General features: G+C 37.9%; 1 protein-coding gene across 6 annotated transcripts in view; it reads right to left on the bottom strand.

Moving 5' to 3' along the window:
* The window catches only part of OSBPL6 (oxysterol binding protein like 6), a 108,210-nt gene that overhangs the window by 26,718 nt on the left and 60,392 nt on the right, over nt 1-21,100 (bottom strand). For 3 of the 6 annotated variants that reach the window (XM_030485594.1, XM_030485591.1, XM_030485592.1), the window contains 11 exons: nt 20,884-20,979; nt 17,564-17,686; nt 14,709-14,762; nt 13,866-13,979; nt 13,582-13,746; nt 12,927-13,059; nt 12,366-12,469; nt 10,472-10,564; nt 5,577-5,651; nt 1,407-1,572; nt 270-400 (listed from right to left, as the gene is read on the bottom strand). In XM_030485594.1, the coding sequence (XP_030341454.1) occupies nt 270-400; nt 1,407-1,572; nt 5,577-5,651; nt 10,472-10,564; nt 12,366-12,469; nt 12,927-13,059; nt 13,582-13,746; nt 13,866-13,979; nt 14,709-14,762; nt 17,564-17,686; nt 20,884-20,979 (1,254 nt within the window). The remainder of the gene's footprint in view (nt 1-269; nt 401-1,406; nt 1,573-5,576; nt 5,652-10,471; nt 10,565-12,365; nt 12,470-12,926; nt 13,060-13,581; nt 13,747-13,865; nt 13,980-14,708; nt 14,763-17,563; nt 17,687-20,883; nt 20,980-21,100) is intronic. The other 3 variants (XM_030485596.1, XM_030485593.1, XM_030485595.1) reach the window with 2 other exon arrangements.

Consider the following 21,100-nt stretch of genomic DNA (forward strand, 5'->3'; position numbering starts at 1 on the left):
GGGGAGATATCTAGCATTTGTATAAAAAAATTTGATCCTTTCTCTTTACTCTGGAAAGCTGTAACAGATACATATTTACACAAACAAATGATATCCTTCACCTCCACATGCACTGAGGTTAGACCTATGTCATAACAGAACATAGGTCAAAGTTCTGGTCAAGAACTTGGCTTTTTCTTGGCTCCTTCCACCTCAGAAAATGGCCAAAGTACAAAAGTAATAGTGCATCTGTCAAGCTAGATATGCTTGAAATCAAATCAAGAACATACCTGAGAGAGGGACTGTCTGAGGTGTGCTACTTGAGCATTGTGGCCTGCAAGATCCTGCTCTGAAACAATCTGCTTAAGCTTCTCCTTCTCTATAGCTATGCTGTTAAAGGCAGACTTCAAAAGAGAATGCACTAAGAAAAAAGAAAAGTGTTTTCTCAGCTATAGAACTGCACATGACATCTATTACAACATTTCAGCAATAAAGACAGATATTGAGATTTCCATCCCACAATTGCAGAAATCTGAAACCAGGATCTACATTTCCAGTAATCCATGCCAAACAATCACTTACAGCTTGAGTTTGGAACGCGCATGCTGTATATTCACACACGTCATCTGAGCATACTCTTGGTACTGAACATATGGAAAGGTACATATGTGGAAAACCTATATCCAGTGTGTGATTCTTTCTTTCTGATTGGTTTTTTGCTTGGGTTTTTTAGTTTGTTTGTTTTTTGTTTTTTATTTTTTGTGTGTGTGTGTTTTTGTTGGGTTTTTTTTTTTCCCCCAGAGAAACAAAAAAACCCCAGTTCTGCTAAGGCTTAATATCGCACTAATAAAGAGGATTACTTTCTTCAAACAAGTTTTTGACATTTTTTAAAATATCAGTCTCATGTTTTTCCTGCATTTGTTATACAACAGATAGCAAACTGATAATGAACCCTTTTAATAATAGTATTATTCAGTCTGTAGGACCATTCACATATTGGCAATAAAATGGCATTTCTAAAGTACATTCTAGTAATATGCTCTTCTGTTCTTTCCACTGACGTAGAAAACATTGCACAAAAATGAACTGCACAACATTATATACAGCAGTGACATTCTGATTCATCTTTGGGGAGAAATAAAGCATTTTATGGAGAAACAAAATGTTTGCAAATTCACTCACATATTTACAAGATGCAGAAAGTAGTTCAGAAAACTCTTAACATACAGAGTTTATCTATCTCTAGATTCATAACGCCCACAGAAAGAAGGATAATACGTCATCTGTGTGTAAACCACCTGACCAGTTAAAAATTCTTCCACAATATCATCCAATGCCTATGAATGCCCTAACCATAACTACATGAAAGTAATAAAGAAACACAACAGAGAAGCACAATAAAGGAAAGGCTTTATATTTTCAGTTACCTTTTTGTGCCATCAGGCAGAATTCTTCTTGAAGCTTCATGTACTCAGTAGAGCACCCCAGAGGGTCCGTTACATGGCTTGGGGGAGTCTGAAACTCAATGTCTGCACAAAGGTTGGGATTGGATGAATGCAGTCGAACAGGTGACATTGTAGCACTGAAAGGGACCTACAGTGAGAAACAGTGAAGAAGTATTGTATAAGGTGCAATCAACCTTTTGACTCTGTTAAAACAGAATACAAATTTCTTCTGAAAAGACGTAGTTCATGATGTGAAAAACATGGTAAGTGTGAACATGTAACATTTTACAGTGCTAAATCTCAGCTCAGCTGATGCAGAATCTCTTGCAATTTTTCAGTGAAACAGACAAAAGAAGCCTAAATAGATAGCTAACAGCAAGCAATGGAGCATCTCAACTCCATTTCAAAAATGGACCATTTTCTAATACTTAAAAGATGATTGGAAAATAGAACCACGACACATGCTGCTTTATATTTGGGCGTTTGAGAGTACATGTAATATGACTCTGTTACAATACCAACATTTGAAGTACGCAAGTTCCTCCACAGATCTACAAACAAGCTATAAAATTATCAAATATACCATTGAAGTTTTTCAAAACTACTGGTAAATCTTGAGTTGAAACAAACTGTATTGGCAACTATGAAGAGGGAAAATACTCTAACTAAACAAATAAACCACAACCAATCAAAAAAAAAAAAAAAAAATCAAAACTTCACCTGATTTTCGTTTAAAGTACATGAACCATACATAAATGTAAAGAGATACAGTTCAGTAAGATCAAAAAAAGAACTTATTTTATTTTCATTTCCACTTTTCTTTCTCCTTCTATACTTTTCAGGTAATAAAGATACACATGCAAATCTTTATAAGTTATATACACGTACCATATGTACCGAACAGTTTACCTATATGCTACATATGCAGTGTATGGCTACCACTGATGTATATGTAATGTGTATGTGTAAGCATATGTTGTATGTTATTTTAATTTTACCATTTACACATATTTGTATAAAAATTAGGCCAAGAACCCAATTTTCAAATTTGAATGCAAAGGACAGGCAGGTAGAACTACATTTTATTACTTAAATATTAAGCACTGTTAAACATATTGAACACATTAATTTATTTCATTATATTTATCAAATGTATAAATCAATAATCTCTACACTGCAGCCCAATGTAATTTTTCAATATGAAAAATGGGGCCAAAGTATAAAATGTGTCTTCCAAGGCATGATAAAGAGCAGCAGATAACATAAAAAGTCATATTACTAAGAATATTTATCAACAGATAAGTTCTATACTACCATCAATATTTGAAATTGGTACCTTGTTATTTTATTAGATCAGTAATTGGCTTTATCAATCCCTTCCTGTAAAAGTTTTCATCATTATACGTTTTAGGTTTCTGACTCCCCAATGAAAACCTCAAAATCCTGTTGGATCTATTCATCACTTATCATTGCACTCATGAGCATATTCTGCAAAATACCATTTTCCATCCTGTTTTTCCTCAATTTCCAGATACATTTAGCACATAAAACAACAGCTCTGTGGAATCTATGCAGTATAAACTTTATTCTCTTCTCTCACATATTCTGAGTTCAAGCTGTATCAACAAAGTTGGTTTGGTTTTTTTTTATTGGACCTTATTTTAGCCTCATATCAAAAAGACTTCATTAACAGGAGATGTAGAATAAATTCCTTCCGTTCATGCTGGATATTTACCCCATAGTCTTCTTTGCGAGTACCAGGCTGCCCCTCTCAACAGCCCCCAAAAACTAGGTTAACTGACTAATGTGACTAAATGTACGTTAATTTTCAAGTCTTTACAAAACTTCCCACTTCTTAAGTTGGAGAGCATGTTCCCAGAACTTTCTGACCAGGAGTACTGAAAAGGCTTAATGGCTCCCGGAGGGCAGAGTAGATGGCTACATGATAGCTGGGGCAGGGGTAGCAGCACCTACCCAACGCTGAAGCCAATCCAGAAAGCAGGAAAGAAGCCGATCCCAGCTATAATGCAGAAGCTTGAGGGAGAGTCCCCACAGCCCCACGTGCCTGTGGTGATCATAGAATCATAAAATGGTTTGGGTTGGAAAGGACCTTAAAGATCACCTAGTTCCAACCCCCTGCCATGTGCAGGGACACCTTCCACCAGACTAGGTTGCTCAAAGCCCCATCCAGCCTGGCCTTGACCACTTCCAGGGATAGGGCAGCTACAGCTTCTCTAGGCAAGGCTCCTCACACATGGGAAGGCAGGGGAGCAGGGGGACAGCTCTCTTTAGATCCAGAATTTCTGCCTCATACCTCAGCCGGCCAGGCTGAAAAGCAATGTTTCTGTAGTGAGATTTATTGGAAAATGACATTTTAAAGTGTGTCCAAGAAACAGCATTTACATGTCCTGCAAATACTGTCACACTGCTTGCAAAAAATATCCATTCACATGACAGAGACAAGTAGCTGCTTTGCTGACTGCTTTAAATACAAGAACCAAAAATACTGAACTGTTGACCAACATGAACTCTCCTCATATGCATCTTTTAGAAAAGTTTCCAAGCTACTTTCCAAAACAGATGAAAAAATCAACATTGTACAAACTCTTTAATTCTCTTGAATAGGCAAAAGTCCAAGAAACACTGCCAACACATTTCACTTCCCCTTTTTTCATTTCAGTGTTGTGCTTTCTCTCTATATTTATGGTTACTTGCTTCTGACTTTACTACCAGACTCTTCCTGGTACAGTGGGTTGTAAGGAAAACCTCCTCTTTCTGCCATGCAATTAACTGAGGTAACTCTGTATCACCCAGTCTACACACACAGCTCCACTGCCTGATAGACAAGCACTTTGCTACATCAGCCGGGAAGAATGGGACGTTACCACAACCACTACAATAGCTGCAGTCATTCTGGTGCCTCTGGTCTTCCTTCCTCCTGACTTTTTTCCAGCTCTGCCAAGACTTCCCGCAACAGGTCCTCACTTCAGCTGTACGTAACAACTCAGCAATTCCTGGGACTCCTACTGCCTTGTGATCTAAGTCCAGCTGTATGTGCTATATTTAAGCACTCCCTGGTATCCAGTGTTGTTTAACTACTGCTGAACCTACTAGTTAGACCCTTCTACTGAAACTGCTCAGCCATGTAAACTGACAAGTGGGTTGATTTCTCTGTCAGGCAGGCAGACCGATGAACATCAGAATATCAATCAATTACTGAGCACAGCATTCAGCATCAACTAATTACAAGGGATTATATTTAGATGAGTTAATTTGGGAATGGAGAAACTGATTTCCCATGATCTTTAGGAGGGCCTAACAGGAACTGACTTTTGCAGTTCAGGCAGCAGCAGCTCAAGGTATTCAGGCTTAAGAAAAAGCTTTGTCTGATCTAGGGATTTTAGCTATGGGCTAGAGCAGCAGACCTGGAACACTTTAGCCTGATAAAGACATTCACTGCTTGGGCTAGATAAGGGTATGGATTTAAAGCTCTATTCAATCTTTGGCTGCACAGTCTTCCCTATCTAGCTGTTGTACTCATCACTTGATTAGTACTAATGTCTATATTGTGCATTCCTAAAAAGTGCTTTCCTGATAACGCAGCAGCTGAAGATATCCTTTCAATTCTACTTTGATTTCACAAACGGCACTCCCCACTCCCAATTCCTAGCCCTGCTTTGATTTCACAGCCCCAGGTTTTGTGTCCCAGATGTAGAGAATTAGCAAAACTAAATACAGATATTAGAGGTAGTAATATGACTTTTTGGGATTATGGAATGTATTCAGAAAGTGTCTCAAATGAAAAGGCTAATCTTAAACTACCTAAAAGTACAGACTCATTTTGAATGGATCATAGCAGAGTACGTCAAAGACGTGTTCAATTAGTGCAGGGCCGAAGTCTAACCGTCACTTGCACTGTGATAAAGGAGGAGGACAGGTACCATGTAAGCAAGCTCAGACCCACATTCATGGAAGACATTTGTGTCAGGCCGGACCACTTCTAAGAAACTCATCTGAAAGTGGGTAGCATGTTTCTTGCACTTTTTGGACACTTCCAAAAAGTGCAAGAAATGTTTTCATAAGCCTATTACACATTCGAGTTACACAGCTTCCCATCCTTAGAGCTATCCCTTGATTTTTAAATCCACTCACTGTTGTAGCCACTGCAGCTGCTAGTCTCTGCCGGCGTCGTGTTGTGCTGAACTGCCCCTTCGGTGCCGGCCCTTCCTGACAGTGAATGCAAGAAGAGAGGAAGTAGAAAAAGAGAAGGGAAGGGGTGATGGGACACAGGAAGATGAAAGATGATCAGAAAAGGGAGAGGGAAAGTCTTTAAGAGGCTTTCAATTTTGTTAACTCTTATGGCCTACGCATTCTGAGGACATATTACATGTTTTCAGTTGTGTATGCCAAAGACATAAAAAAAGCTAGATACTTCACTAAAATTATCTCCAGATGAGTTGTACTGCAGTGCACTCACTAAGACTACCAAAAAACCCCCAAAACTATTAGCATTGCCATTCAGAGTTATAACGCAATATGGAATAAGAAAACAAAAATGATGTTATGACATGGGAGAAAACACAAAAACCAAATTCTTTCTGGGGGTCACTTGACCATCTAAAAGATGAATTCTGAAAGAGATCACTTTACATTAGTGGAAGTGAATGAACTGTGGTCATTCAAGATGCGTGCATCTCGATGGTAAAACTTCTCAGTCTGTATGTTATAGTGAGCTTGCTTATTTATTCCTGTGCACAGCTGTAGCATTTCCATGTCCATCCTTGAGCCTATTTGTTCATTTTCTCCACACGCCACTTTTTTGAGCTCTAACTACTTTTCCTGCACATTATTGAAGGCTTGGCTTCCAAAGCAATGCAAAAACTCAGATAAAGCACCACAAATGAAAACTAAGCATTCCAACAACTGCTTCCTTTTCTGCATGCCTAACCTGTTGCCCCATCCTGCTCAATTTCACTTTTATACTTTTTTACTTTTAAGAAAATTCATCACGGTACAGTCAAGTCAAGCAAGTAATTGCCTAATACAGAAGAGCTCCACACCTATCAAAGTCCTTCTATTTAATGTCTAATCAAAATGTCATTATTTTGAAGACATTTTAAGATTTTAGAAGACTAGAAAAGCCACCTTTCTGCTTTAGAAAACAAGTTTCAATACCTTGATGTTTTTCTTCCCCTATATCTTCACCTTTAGCTACTTCAGTATTTTTAAATCTATATACATTTTTATTTTTTCTGAAAGCAGCCTGGGCGCCATACAAATAACAATGGTTATTTGTTAATATAACAGACTGGATACATGGACATCATGCTGAAGAACAGGATATTGTAGTTCAACTGTTAGCTGAAGTGTCTTGCTCCTGTAACATTCCCACTGATAAGGTTGCTGCATCTGAGAATGGCCATACCCTTCAATCTCTGGCTAATATTAGTGGCAGTACTATTGACAGTGGAAAAGTTGTCTATTGATCACAGTGAAAGAAGCCTTGCTTTGTTCTGTATCATAAAATTCTCACATTAACAAACATGTAAATAATCTATAAAAAGTGGAAAACTAACTTTGTTAAAGCAGAGAACGCATCATATGCACAATGTAAACTCTGTGCTCTACAGAAGTCTGTCTATCCTGTGAATAAGTCTGGAAAAATATTCTTGTTTAACTAATAGGGACATATATAAGAGAAAGACATGTACAAATATATATAATATATATACATGCAAGATTATGAATGCAGGTATACATTATTAAAATGGGAACAATGAGGTCTGCAGAACCCCACACTCACCTCAACACAACAGAAAGTAAGATCATAATCTGAGTTACGATATAAAGAAATTTATTTAAGGGAAAAGGTAATAAGCCAGTCTTTGGGTCTGGTTTCATTTCTGAGCTGAAAGCCTCAGTAGAGCAAGATGACTTTTCAAGTTGTTCCATATTATATAGTTCTCCAATGAACTACTATCCCCAGAAATAAAATAAATATAAAAAAAAAAATAAAAAGTCTTGGAACTTCACAACTCTGAGGTTTTGAGGGAAATCAAATCAACATTGGTTCGTTTTACTGCTTTTCAGTAATATATTTTCTTCTTTTGAAGATCTTCAGATGGTCATGAGAATGACAAATCAATCTTTTACCCAAAGGGGGGAAAAAAAAAATCCAAAACCAACGTTTTGTGCAAAAGCATCATTTGTAAAATGAGTGAATACAGGTCAAATAACCTGTTGTTGCAGGCCACTTTCATAAGACTTTAAATAGACCTTTTAAAACCAAAATATACCTCCTTCATAAAAGCAATCTTTCTTCAGAGAAGTAGTCCATGTATCACACTTGAGTAAAGGACTGTAAATTAAGCTGTTAATTCTAAAAAATTTAGCAATACTCAACCCACAAACCTGCGAACGTATATACACACGCTAAGCTCAACTTTACTTTAGGGAATAACCCCACTCTAGTCACTGTGTGAGGAATTTTAACTGCATACAGAACTGGTATACCTAATTGGCAAGTATATATTTCTAGGAAACAAAGCAAGCAGCTTTTCTTACAAGAAAAACTGTTTCAAACACATTGTACACCCAGCATTCATATTCAAGAATGTGTGAGCAGGAACAAAAAACTGGTAACAAGTACAATACAATATCTGGATGGGAGAATTCTCTCTTTGCATCTTGTGCAGTGGATGCTGAGCTACCAAAAATTACACACTCGTTCCCCATTACTCATGAACAAGACAGTACATACAGAGCTCCCTAATTTTTATGCTCCCCAGAAGGATGGCTTTCAACATCATACTGTCAGAGGCTCTCTGGATGGTAGTTGATGACTGCTCATTCTAAAATAAATAGGTGCAATTTCTTCAAATGGAACTAATAGTACAACTAGCTTGAAGTTAGTATGTTAGTATTAGTATTATCCCCCAAAACTAATGAGATGTATGGAGACATGGGGAAAGGAAAAGAAAGAAGTTTTCATAGTACCAAATGTCAACCACTTCAGCAAATCACGCGTAGGCACCATGAAGAAACTATCACAAATTATACAAAGTGATTCTCAGTAGTAGATACCCTGATAAACAGTTTATAAAGAGCTGGAGTAGTCTTGAAAAAAAAGGTCTTTAAGGAAGGCCAGTGAAGCTAAGAAGGAATGGCTAACTGAAGAACAAAAGGGGACCATAAGCTTAAAAAGCACTTAGGCATCAGAGGAAATCCACATTTTTGTGGAATGGCAACACGAGCAAATTAGGAATAACACAATGAGTCAGAGTGAGGCCATCTTCCACAAATCACAGCTTTAGACCATTCATGAGACAGGACAGCCCTTGGAAGAATAAAAAGTGTGTTGAGCCCATCAAACTAGGCAAGATAATGGAGCAGCCAAAAAAGAGTCTTCATCTCTGATGTAATTTAGAGTAATTTTATTGTTTCGCTTTCACTGCAAATGAATGTGTAAATCAGTCATCACTAACTTAATGCTTTACTCTAACAAAATAAGCTTTACATTTCCTGCATAAGGCTTGCCAGGAGTTAATGCTGACCCAGGTTAGGCAGAGTTCATTATTGACCCAGAAGTCACAGAACCATGTAGAGCAGTGCTATGCACACAAACTCACTCAGGGTAACCTGCAAACCAACCATATTTGAGAATTTCAGGAGCTGAGGCACAAGTCCTGCCAAGCCACAAGCAGCAGTTTGAGAGTTGTTGCCGAAGTGATGGAAGCCCAGACAACTGTCACTTTGGCAAAATGCAGGCAACACAGGAACACCTTGCAATTCCTCATGAGCCACCCTAGATCATCATACATTGACTGCTTTCACCTTTTTTTTTTCATCATTTTTATGGAGAGGGATTTCTCTGAGACAATTGTGGCATGAAAGAATAAAATGCAGTGTTGACTCTGTCTCTTCATAGGCACCAAGTACTTGCACCCATTTTCCTGATATTTTTATTTGCCTATGTTATTCAGCAGCAGTGAAACGCAGTGATCCTTCAAATGCAGGTAATAGGACATGACATCAAGCACCAAAATTCCTTTGTTAATAAATGTTTTTATTCCTAACAGATGCTTCGTTATTCAACCTATTGTGATTTATCTAGTATAATGGGTAGAAAGAAAAAACATCTACAGCTCCAATAAGAAAGCTGATGCAACTACAATTTCTTCTTTCCTTAAGATTATTAATCTTAAATGAGTCACAGAAAACTCCTTATTGTGCCTCTAGGGAACATATTAAAGGCTTTCCAAATTTGCATGAATTTCAAGGAATTTAAATGGATCAAAAGTTGCTGACGTTTATCCATTCTGTAGCAGACAGCACAGTGGTGATTGTTAGCTCCTGAAGTCAGTTGAAAATAGTTTTCATTTTCAGTTGCTTAATTATAAAAAAGATTACATTTTGGATTAGGCCCCAAAACACACAACTGCTTCTGACAAAACAGTAAGGTACCCTGGATCTAGCAGTGATGCAAGCATATTAGGCTGATTTCTGTGCTTTTACTTTTCAGCTCAAAGGCATGATAGGATAAATTCTTTCTTCATGTAATTTATTCTTCTTTTATTCACTTTGTTCCCATACTAACCTTTTCCACAAGAGAAGCCTTGTGAAAATACTTCTCATTGGTAACATTCCTAGTATGGGTCTTTACAAAGACAACTGATGTGTTTAGTATTTCATTGATGTTTTTCCCTTTTAGCTTCATGTCACCTGTTCAACTGCCCTTCTTGGAAGTTTGAGATAGAACAGCAGTACCCCCATGTGCTGCATGCATATTGCCTTTTTAGAACTTTAATTGACTAGTATTCAGACCCCACTCCTTTCCCTAGATGGCAATGTTTTCATATGAATGAATGTAAAATCAGTACTTTCCTCATTATCTTCTCTAGGTTTAAACAACAAACTGATATTTAATTTATTTCATCAGGAATATAAAAGACAGCGCATTGACTTCCTACTTTCAGCTAATACATAATTTCATGCTTAAAAGTTAATTTGAAAGTACAGTGAAAAGTAAAACATTGTGCATTCAGTACCTGAAGTTGAATTTTTGCCTCTTTGCTGACACTTTTTGTTCTCCATCGTCTTGTGACCCGCTTGTCTTTCTTTGAAATATCTACACAGTTAGCCTACATTACACAAATAGTTAAAAGTGACAAAAGTACTATTAAGTTGACACAAGCAACACAGACAGTACAGCAAGTTAGTAAAGAATTATAGCATTAGACATCTACAAATTAGAAAGTAAGGAAAAGAAAGCCGCTGCCAGGACCCACAACCTCAGTGACCAGCTGTAGCTCCACATACACTTCTATAGTTTGCCGACGACACCAAGCTGTGTGGTTCGGTTGATACGCTGGAGGGAAGGGATGCCATCCAAAGGGACCTTGACACACTTGTGAGGTGGGCCGATGCCAACCTTATGAAGTTTAACCAAGGCAAGTGCAAGGTCCTACATCTGGGTCGGGGCAACCCCAGGCACTGCTACAGGCTGGGCAGAGAAGAGATTCAGAGCAGCCCTGCAGAAAAGGACTTGGGGGTGTTGGTTGACGAGAAGCTTAACATGAGCCGGCAGTGTGCGCTTGCAGCCCAGAAAGCCAACCGCATCCTGGGCTGCATCAAAAGAAGCGTGGCCAGCAGGTCGAAGGAGGTGATCCTGCCCCTCTACTCTGCTCTTGTGAGACCCCACTTGGAGTACTGCGTACAGTTCTGGTGTCCTCAACATAAAAAGGACATGGAGCTGTTGGAGCGAGTCCAGAGGAGGGCCACGAGGATGATAAGAGGGCTGGAGCACCTCCCATATGAAGACAGGCTGAGAAAGTTGGGGCTGTTCAGCCTGGAGAAGAGAAGGCTGCGTGGTGACCTCATAGCAGCCTTCCAGTATCTGAAGGGGGTCTACAAGGATGCTGGGGAGGGACTCTTCCTTAGGGACTGTAGTGGTAGGACAAGGGGTAATGGGTTCAAACTTAAACAGAGGAAGTTTAGATTAGATATAAGGAAGAAGTTCTTTACAGTGAGGGTGGTGAAGCACTGGAATGGGTTGCCCAGGGAGGTTGTGGATGCTCCATCCCTGGCGGTGTTCAAGGCCAGGTTGGACAGAGCCTTGAGCCACATGGTTTAGGGCAAGGTGTCCCTGCTCATGGCAGGGGGGTTGGAACTAGATGATCTTAAGGTCCTTTCCAACCCTTACGATTCTATGATTCTATGATTCTATGATTCTATGAACGCATGGTATATTTAGCTCATTTAGCAAAACTACTGGTGTACCTTCCTCATGAGTGCACAATATTTAGGACCAGGTCTTGAAATCTCATGGATTTCTATTCTGCTACTACTCAGAGAAATGTGGAGTTCACCTCTTCGTGAAATCAGTGGTAAGTCTTGTTACTTCATTGGAATTAGACTTCCCAACACACCAAAACCACTAGGAGATTTGTGTACTCAAGGGGATTGAGTGAAAAAGGAAAAAAGTATTTAGGATTTAGGATCTGCTGTTGCTTTCTTGTGGTCAAGAGGAAAACTCACCCTGAACTGAGAAACGGCGCAACCCTTGGGATCTTTGTGATATTTTCTAGAGCATGCAACTTCATCTTTGAGAGTCTTTGGGTCTTCACTCCTTATTCAGCACAACAAAAACTCCTTACATATCATTTCAGTGTATACATGTATTTCTATTGTAACAGTTCTCAGTTTTGCTTTGCAGACAACTTACTCATTTGATTCATCTGATTTAACTCAATACATTCTAATTATTTGTTTACACGACACATTATTATACATGATTAAGATACAAATATAAGGTAAACCTTTCATCCAGGAGCTACTATAATTTCAGAAAATCATTCTGAGTTAACAGACAACATGCCTATATTTCTCTTAACATAAAGAACAAATGTTTCAGTGTGATGATTTATGCTCAAGCATAGTTACCTGCATGTCTGTGAAATTTGGTGCTGACTGAGTTCTCTGTAGTATTTCTAAATTTTGAAGAAGTTTACTGAGTTCCACAAGGTTTGATTGACAATGAGCAAGATCTAAATAGATACAACACAAAAATAAATTAGGTGCTTCAGTTGGACTTTTCTTTTTTTTTGCCATAATGTCCATCATTGGCACCTTATTGCATTATAAAACTTAAACATCCAAATCCCTCGTAGTAAGGCATCTAAGTAAAAGTTTTATTTATTATTTACAGAGATGTTGTGCACTTGTTATTTTTATGGGAATCAGCAACAAGCATGGACCTGAAAAGCTGATCATATTTTAACAATGATATCCATTGAGATAATACAGATTATTATGATAAATTTTAAAAGCAACATCCCAAAACTTGCAGAGAGGGAAGTTCGCACCACAACCACCTAATTACCTGAAAAGCTACTTCATGTGCATGTAAGGATGCAATTTAACCACTTTTTACTCACTGTTTCTTATTTTATATCAACAAGAAGTTTTGCTGAAAGAACAAGGGATGAAAAGGTAAAGACTAACCTTCTGCACATCTGTCCATCTCTTCAGAATCCTGCAACCAGGCTGCTACTTTACTCTGACCAGTAGTGCAGGTAGCAGGAAGGCTGTTACTGCAAGGTATAGCAGACTGCCAAGGGAGGCTATTTTGTTGCACCTAAGGCATAATAAAATGCTTAAATTTACTGTTTCTACATTGCTCAGTCAGTGTTATCACCACCTACTTCAGAATTAGAAAACAAATTATGCATTGTGATTTCACTGACATCTGCGATTCGACTATATAGTTCCCCAAGATGCAGATTTTTCTGAACATCATGTTGGAGAACCAAACCAAGAACTTCACGAGCAAACCGTGTTTGCTAACCACCAGTTAGAAAAGCTGTTGCTTAAGAGGAAGAACATTATCAAACAGTAAAGCAGCAGATTTATCCCTGATGACAAAGGCAAGTGCAACTGTTGTGGGGATGACAAATTCTCTGCAAGATCATACAGCCCATTAATGAAGGCTGCAGTAAGGCTAAATTAGACAGTTTTTCAGCTGCACACACAGCTTTTCACTGGCCATTGGCTCCCACAGTGGAAACTCCTCACTACTGGCATTACAAGCAGAGCCCACTGAAATTGTCCATAAGCAAGATCAGTAGGCATGAGCTTTCAACAAAAGAGCACTGTATACCTTTCCATCTGACACATTAGCAGCTGGTGATGACTCTGTGGTAGAGGCTGAAGGGAATATATGAAAGCTAGCATCTCTTGGAGATCTCACAATCTCATTCTGACGGTACAACCGGTGGTGGCGTAATTTTGAAACCCATGCATCAAACGAATCCTGTGACTTCACCTGGAAACAAATTCACTATTAAGAAAGCATTCAAAACACTACTTTTCTATACATATTTCCCAGCTTTATTTTTTTCCACAGTGCATGTAAAGACAATAAGTATTTGCACCACTTTTTACCTTCAGATGATAGATGTGTTCTTCTGTGTCAAGGTCTATTCTACGAGCCTTCTTTTTTATAGACATAACTGATAAACCAACATCAATGCTCCCATGGACTTTGCCTTTCTGTATCTAAAACCAAAAAGCAGGGTAAGAAATTGGTAGTATTATGCACTTCTTCACTATATTTAATGGAAAAATATCTGGTGCTGAAATGGTGTCCCATTTTGTGAACATTTTAATGTAAAGCCATATTAAAAAATAAAACCTGTAGTCAGACTAACTAACCACTTACTGTATTTATAGACAGAGAAAAGTATCTCACAAGAAGTGCTCAGTGCAGAGCCAATTCCAAAGTTAAAGTGTGTTAGTTCACACCAGTACACAGCTACAGGTAGGTGAGAAGCAGAGAACACTAGACTGTACGCAGATCCCTGCTGCTACCACTTGATAGTTATTGGTATCAAATCTAACTAATTTAATGTTATCCTTTTATATCTTTTGAGTACATTGTAAGCAATTCTCTGCCTTATCCACATATCTCATAATAATCAGCTCTGACTGACATAAAAAAATTGAAAACGAAAAATGAATGGTCATGCTGATCTTACAAGAACTTTCATTAAATAAACTACTTTAAGTAATTTAGTTTTATTTTCATAGAAGTAAGAAATGGTAGAATTCTTGAGGACAGAACTCAATCAAAACCTTACATGCTTTCCATATACAGATCTTTTTGAATCCATCAACAACTTTCATGTGTGCCCTGTCATAAATATGCCTAGAGTGAATATGAGATTTAATCAATCAGGCAGGCAGAATTCCAATACAAATGTAAAAATGGTCTTCAACTCTACTTACATCAATTGGTGACTTTGAATATTTCAACATTCCATTATCCAGGACAAAAAACCTCTGAAAGAAAAAAAAAACAACTCAAATTATTTCTTAATGAGCAGATGCAATTTAAACTGTGTATAATAATTCATCTGCAAAATAGAAATATTACTTTGTAGCAATTAAGGAATGTTTTGGGGTTGGAAAGGGAGGATAAATACAGTATTGAACAATTTTCTTGCTTTTTTGACAACAGTTATCTTCTAAGCAAGAAAAACTAGATTCTCTTTTTTCAACATTATGTTCTAGGTTTAACTTAACAAACCTTGACAATGAAGGGTATTTTTTCCCCATTTTCCAGCCAATTCAATAAAATCCTTAAGAAAAATGCTGTAGGCTAATTAAGAGAAACTAATTAATATTTTTAGAGTTTAATCTAAAGCACTAATCTATACTAAAATCTGGAACACAGCAAAATATTATCCTAGATTCTTTAAGCTGTCTGACGTGGAAGGAAGGACAATGTTTTCATGACGTGAACCTGTTAAATCAACACTATGAGCAGGGTCGGTAGTTAGATGGGAAAATATCTTCTGAAGATGGCTCTGGAAATTATGTCAGTCGCACAACAGATGGTACCAATATCTCACGCAGGGCAAGAAAACAGCACTTTCCTGGAGACATAGCTTCTTGAGTAAGATGTCAGAACAACAGGAGGGATTTTGGTTCAGGATATTTTTTTTAACTAGGTATGGTCACGAATAGACTTCTAACAACATGATAATCATTTCATATTGCTCTGCCTCTCCTAAGTTACACACAAAAATGACCTTTCCTCACACTCTGTTCCAAAGCTATGCTACTAAAGCACATACAGAACTGTCAGAATATAACATGCAATGACAGACAAAGGATGCAATGGCTTTGCTAGTGGAACACTAACACAACACAAGCTACAATTACTGGAACTCCTCACTGGCCTTTCAGTGCAAAGTATTGTTAAAGAAGCTGCAGGATATTGAGGCAGCAGTTTAAAAATAATAATAATTAAAAAATCTTATTAACCAATCCTCTGCCATAGATCCTTAGGAGAAATGTGAAGCAGAGTAGAGCGGGATGCCGAACTGTGAAGCTCTTAATCACATTAAGAATTATTTACACTGGTAACTGGTAAGTCAGCATGAAAACCAGATCATCAGTAGTGATCTCCTTCATAGAACTATGAAAGCTGGATGCCGCTTGCTCTCCTGTTAAGCTCTTTACCAAAACAGACACTTATCCAAGAAACAACATATTAACAGGGTAGTGAGGCACTGGAACAGGTTGACCAGAGAAGCTGTTGCTGCCCCATCCCTGGAAGTGTTCAAGGCCAGGCTGGATGTCCACGGCAGGGGAGGTGGAACTAGATGATCTTTAAGGTCCCTTACAACCCAAACTATTCCATGATTCCATGAACATAATGTATTCTAAAAGCGTGGAAGCAGTGGGTTATTGCATATATTATTATACACCTGATCAATTGTTTGGGGGTTTTTGGGAGGTGGGTGTGGTTTTGGGGGGTTTTGTTTGTTTAGGGGTTTTTTGGTGTGCGTGTTTATGGGTTTGGTTTTGTGGGGATATTTTTGTTTCGTTTTGGGGTATTTTTGTTTGTTGTTTTTGTTGGGGGAGGTTGTGTGGTTGATTGGTTGGTTGTTTTTTTTAAAGAAGCTCTCCTTTTCTGTTCTTTCAGTGTTTCAGGTATGTCAGTTTGAAATCCTTTAATCCAGGTAGACTAAATTCAAGTACTCGATATGTTTGTTTGCTGAAACTACAAACTTTAATTAAACAAAGCAAAACAAAAAAATCTAAGGTAGGTAGACAGGCATGCACAAAAAACGGTGGCAGGCATATTGTATAAGTTAATATAACATTCAGAAATAAGAGAGAAATTAGAAAAAAGTGTAGTTTATACTAGCACAGACTGCATTTGGACTCAGACCTGAGCAAATTCTACTGTATTTAGCAAAAAACCAAAGTTAATGCTTTCCCAGAAAAAAACACCATGTATAACAAATGGCTCCACTATCCTTTGCAGTAAAATGCATTCTGTGCTAGGAGATTATCCTGCTTCAATTACTGTCAGCTACAAAAAGACGGGTGAGCGCCAGTACCACACATCTCGATGCTAACTAAAAAAAAGGGGGGAAATGTAATTATTATGGTATAGAATACAGACAAAGGAGTTTAATAACACCAGGTTTAGGGCAAACAAGAGGTTGAATTATGCATGGGGAAATGTCTCCAAATTAAGCAAACAGAAACTGGAGATTTGGGGTTGAGTTTTGGAGTGTTTTGTTTTGTTTTTTTAAATTGAGACATCTAATGGCCAAAACTGCATAGTCTCACTGCATGCCCACAGAGAAGATTGTCATCAAGAAGACAAACAAAATTCAGGGACAAGGCTGAGCAACTCTTCCCAGTCAGTATGCCTAAAGGGGAATGGTCTCGCATATGAACACCTTGGGTCCATGCAAAAGCCCCTCAGCTCTCCTATCATGAAGTCCTGTGTACTTCAATGTAAACTCAATGCAATCTTACAGTACGCAGATACATTTTGTTATAACGTATTGGAAGGAACAAAAGGGATATTGATTAAGCCTCTTAAACCACAAGGCATCTTCTGCATTATTTACAACTTCCGTCTGAATTTTGAATATAGCATTAGGCAGCAGGCACTGCAATTTGGAAGCCATGAGCAAACTAATTCTTTACACAACTTGAAGAAAAGGTCACACACCAAAACCCTGGGCATTTATTTGACATGCTAATATCCTCTAGACAAAAGATCCCAATTCATAAAATAAGGTAATAATCTTTTGACTGTTCTATGAGACATTTACCTTGTGCCAACCTTTTAGAGGCCATTTTCTCTTTTTCAGCATGAAACCTTCATGTTTGTCTGGCTTCTGGACATTGGTCTGACCTATTTTTAGACCCTCTATGATTTCCCAGCTGTCAGGTTCCTGGTGAAAAAGTATGAAGACATATTGGTTAATTAGCTGTGCACAAAGATGATGAAAAATTGCATTCACATGTAGCATAAATTCTCCAGTGCAAGACACAGAGTAAAGGAGGGCTAGACTTTAACATCAGCATATGTAGGTATCAAAATACATGGTCACTGTATTATGTTCAGCTGTATTTCACTTAAAGTTACTTAATATGAACATTTTTGGAAGTCTAATCCTTACCAGGTAACTAAAAGGAAGTTTGAAGATTTTAAAAAAGTCTGACACTGTAACTGAACAACAATGCGAGTGTTGGTCTGAACATGTATTCACAACAAGGACTGCATCCCAATTAAATAAATACATCCAAATACATGAAAACAAGATCAAATTGTGGCTGAGCTAAGTATAAGAAAGATCAGACCTATTAGTAGAGGTAACAGTGTGAAAGTGCAGGTGGCTCTGCAGAAGGCACCCCGCAAATTAGCACTGCACTGTTAAGAATGAAAGAGATTGAACAGATTTGCAAGCGGCGTATGGGCAAAATCTGCATGTTAAAAATGTACCTTTACTGAGAGTATTTCTTCTCTTACAGAAAGATGCGGTCAGGAAATAAAATGAGGAGGAAAGCATACTGTTAAATATATAGATATATATTAACAGTGCCCTTTGTGCTATTCCTTCATCATATCAAATTGTAAATTTTCTAATCTTTAAAGTACAAGCTACATTGATTCTGGATACTCTAATGTGTCCTTAAAAACAGAAAATAAGCAGATGATGTTGATTTGTTGTTAGTTTTGAATGTAGCCAGCTCTTGTCTTCAAAGGCATTTTATGACAAAGTTTCACAGGCTAATTGCCCCTTTAGAAATCTGCAAAAGGATTTTTTTTTTTTCCCCTGCATTCATTTCACTGTATTAAGAGAAATTTAAAGGAAAGCTAACTAATTTTCTCTCTAGAGAAAAGAATAGGAACTGTATCACTTCAGATACATCCAGTTGTATGCTTTTCAGGGAGCCAATTAAAGCATACTTCTTGTACATGCCACTTCTTATGCCTGATGACTTGTACAACTCAAACTAGACTTCTAATATACCTAAACAGCTGAACAGCTAAAGAACAATATTTTTAAAGAACGAGAAAAAGTCATGCCCTTATTTCTATCCTTCTGCTACTATTGTAATTAACAAAATTCTGTACCAACTTAAAAATATCCTACTGCCTGCTCATAAGACCCTATTTTACTAATTGTACCCTATCAAATTGTAAACTTGCATTTTCTAGCTGATCTGTCACAACTCCCAGCAATGCTGTGAAATGTTACCAGCAATGCTATGAAATGTTATCAAGAGAAGAAGTTCATACAGAATCAAACATTTAAAGAGAACAAAAAATTGTCTCCTACATTTCCCACAAAACTGCTCAAAGCCTTTAAAAAGGCTGCTCAAAACTGTCAGTCTTTCATAACCCCTCCAGTTACACAGCTCTACAATTTTCAGTAAGGTCTTGTTATTTTGAGAAGGATGAAAAGCCCTATCCCAAATAATACATACTGCAGTCAATTTTAATAGAAATATTTATTCAGTTTCATTTTCCCTGCATACTATAAACTGGAACTGTCCCAGTGCCTGTAAATGCCATGCTCAAAACCCCACCTTTTTTACTTCATTGTGTTTTGCTTGGATGTTCTATTTCAACTACTCTAGAGGGAAGTACATATGTACTATTTTTTCCCTACAAAGAAGCACTTGACACTTGAGGGGTGCAAATTAAACTATGAGTCCCCTGGGGTGAGCAGAGAATCTCTCTCTGCAACTCTGCCAACTGATTCTTCACCATATTGATTTCTCCTTTAGAAGATCAGCTGCAGGCATAAGTCTTTTATCTATGAGATAACATCAGCATTGATTACTTCTCAACTAGAAATCACACAGTCTCACATAGCTATTCATTTAAACAAAAGGCCAGATACAGAGGGACAAAATGAGCAATTATTCAGTGCAATGCGGATACCTGTCTCCTGCTGCACCAGTGCTACAAGCTGCAAGCTGTTCTTTAAACCACCCTAACAATCCTGACTGCGCCTTATCCCACAGGTTTGCTGTGGCAAAAGACATTATGCAAGAACAGCCAGAAATGGGAGAAAAACAGAGTGAAAGTGGTAGGCTTGAAGGGTCCTCATCCAATGCTGGTTCTAAAGTACAACGTCAGTAATTTAGGCCTTCTGCGATTCCCTACCTGTTACATGAGAAACAGCTGTGTGCAAAGCAGCAGGGCCAGGGGAATCCAAGTGCAATTTACAGTCCCTGAGTCTGCATATAACGCAGCTTTTGGGAGTAAGGGAGCACTACCAACAGCTTTCCGAACCTAGTTTTTTTGACTGCAAAGTATTACTTTTCCATATAAAACAGAATGAACTATTTCATTTTCCCTAGATGAACAGAATGTTTCCTTTTGAATTTGTTACCAGTTCTGTTTCAGAGCTTACAGACATTTAGTTTCAGATTTTTCTTTTCCACCAAATATTCCACCACAGCATCCTCACCTTTTCAGTAACAATTTTACTTTTTCATAAGAAGTATCTTAAAATGAAGCCTTCTTTACGTGGAATTAGACTTATTTAGAATCAGTTATTCCAAAACTGAGGAATTCAGCCAGGAAGAAATTGACTGCAAAGCACCACACACAAGGCTGCACTGTTCAGGAATTTGTGGTTTTACCCCTAGAGTTCTATCTATTTCCCTGCCTCAGGAAAGAAGGTCTCAGCAAGAGATGTTAAATTTCAAACTTTAAGAAACTACCCACAAGGAATGTCATTAGGACATATTTTTAAAATTAATATCATTATTGATTAGCAACACTTCAGGGCTTGGATATGGTTTGGTCTACCTTAATAAGAGGATTGGACTGGATCATTTCTCAAAGTCCCTACTAGCCACATACTCTGAAATTGTAAAACTTGCTCCTGGGGGCCAGCCACGGGCAAAAAAAGCCCCAGACCACCACCACCATCCAAATCCCTAACTTTGTTAATTTCATATCTACTAAAGATTACTGGTACCTCTGACACCTCAGCTGGAGAACAGGAAGCTGCAGGGCAGGCTCACAATACACTTAATGGTAGAATCATACAAAACAATATCCCAAAGCTGGTAGTCAAACTACAGAGGAAAACTCATCACCCAAATTACAACCCATTCATTTGCTTACCTTGGATAGAGAGATAGGGTCACTTTCAAGGAACTGCTTGCTTAAAGAAGGGTCTGTGCTTCCCGAAGAAGCTTTCCGCTCCAAAATATGAACACTCTATAAATAAATAAATACATAAATGACATGAGGTAATTAAAGATGATAACCTATCATTCAATATTACCTTTTAATCGATCATTACACTCCTTATATAAAATATCAGGTTCAAAACATACCA

Source organism: Strigops habroptila, chromosome 5 (genome assembly GCF_004027225.2).
Source record: "Strigops habroptila isolate Jane chromosome 5, bStrHab1.2.pri, whole genome shotgun sequence".
NCBI lineage: Eukaryota > Metazoa > Chordata > Aves > Psittaciformes > Psittacidae > Strigops > Strigops habroptila.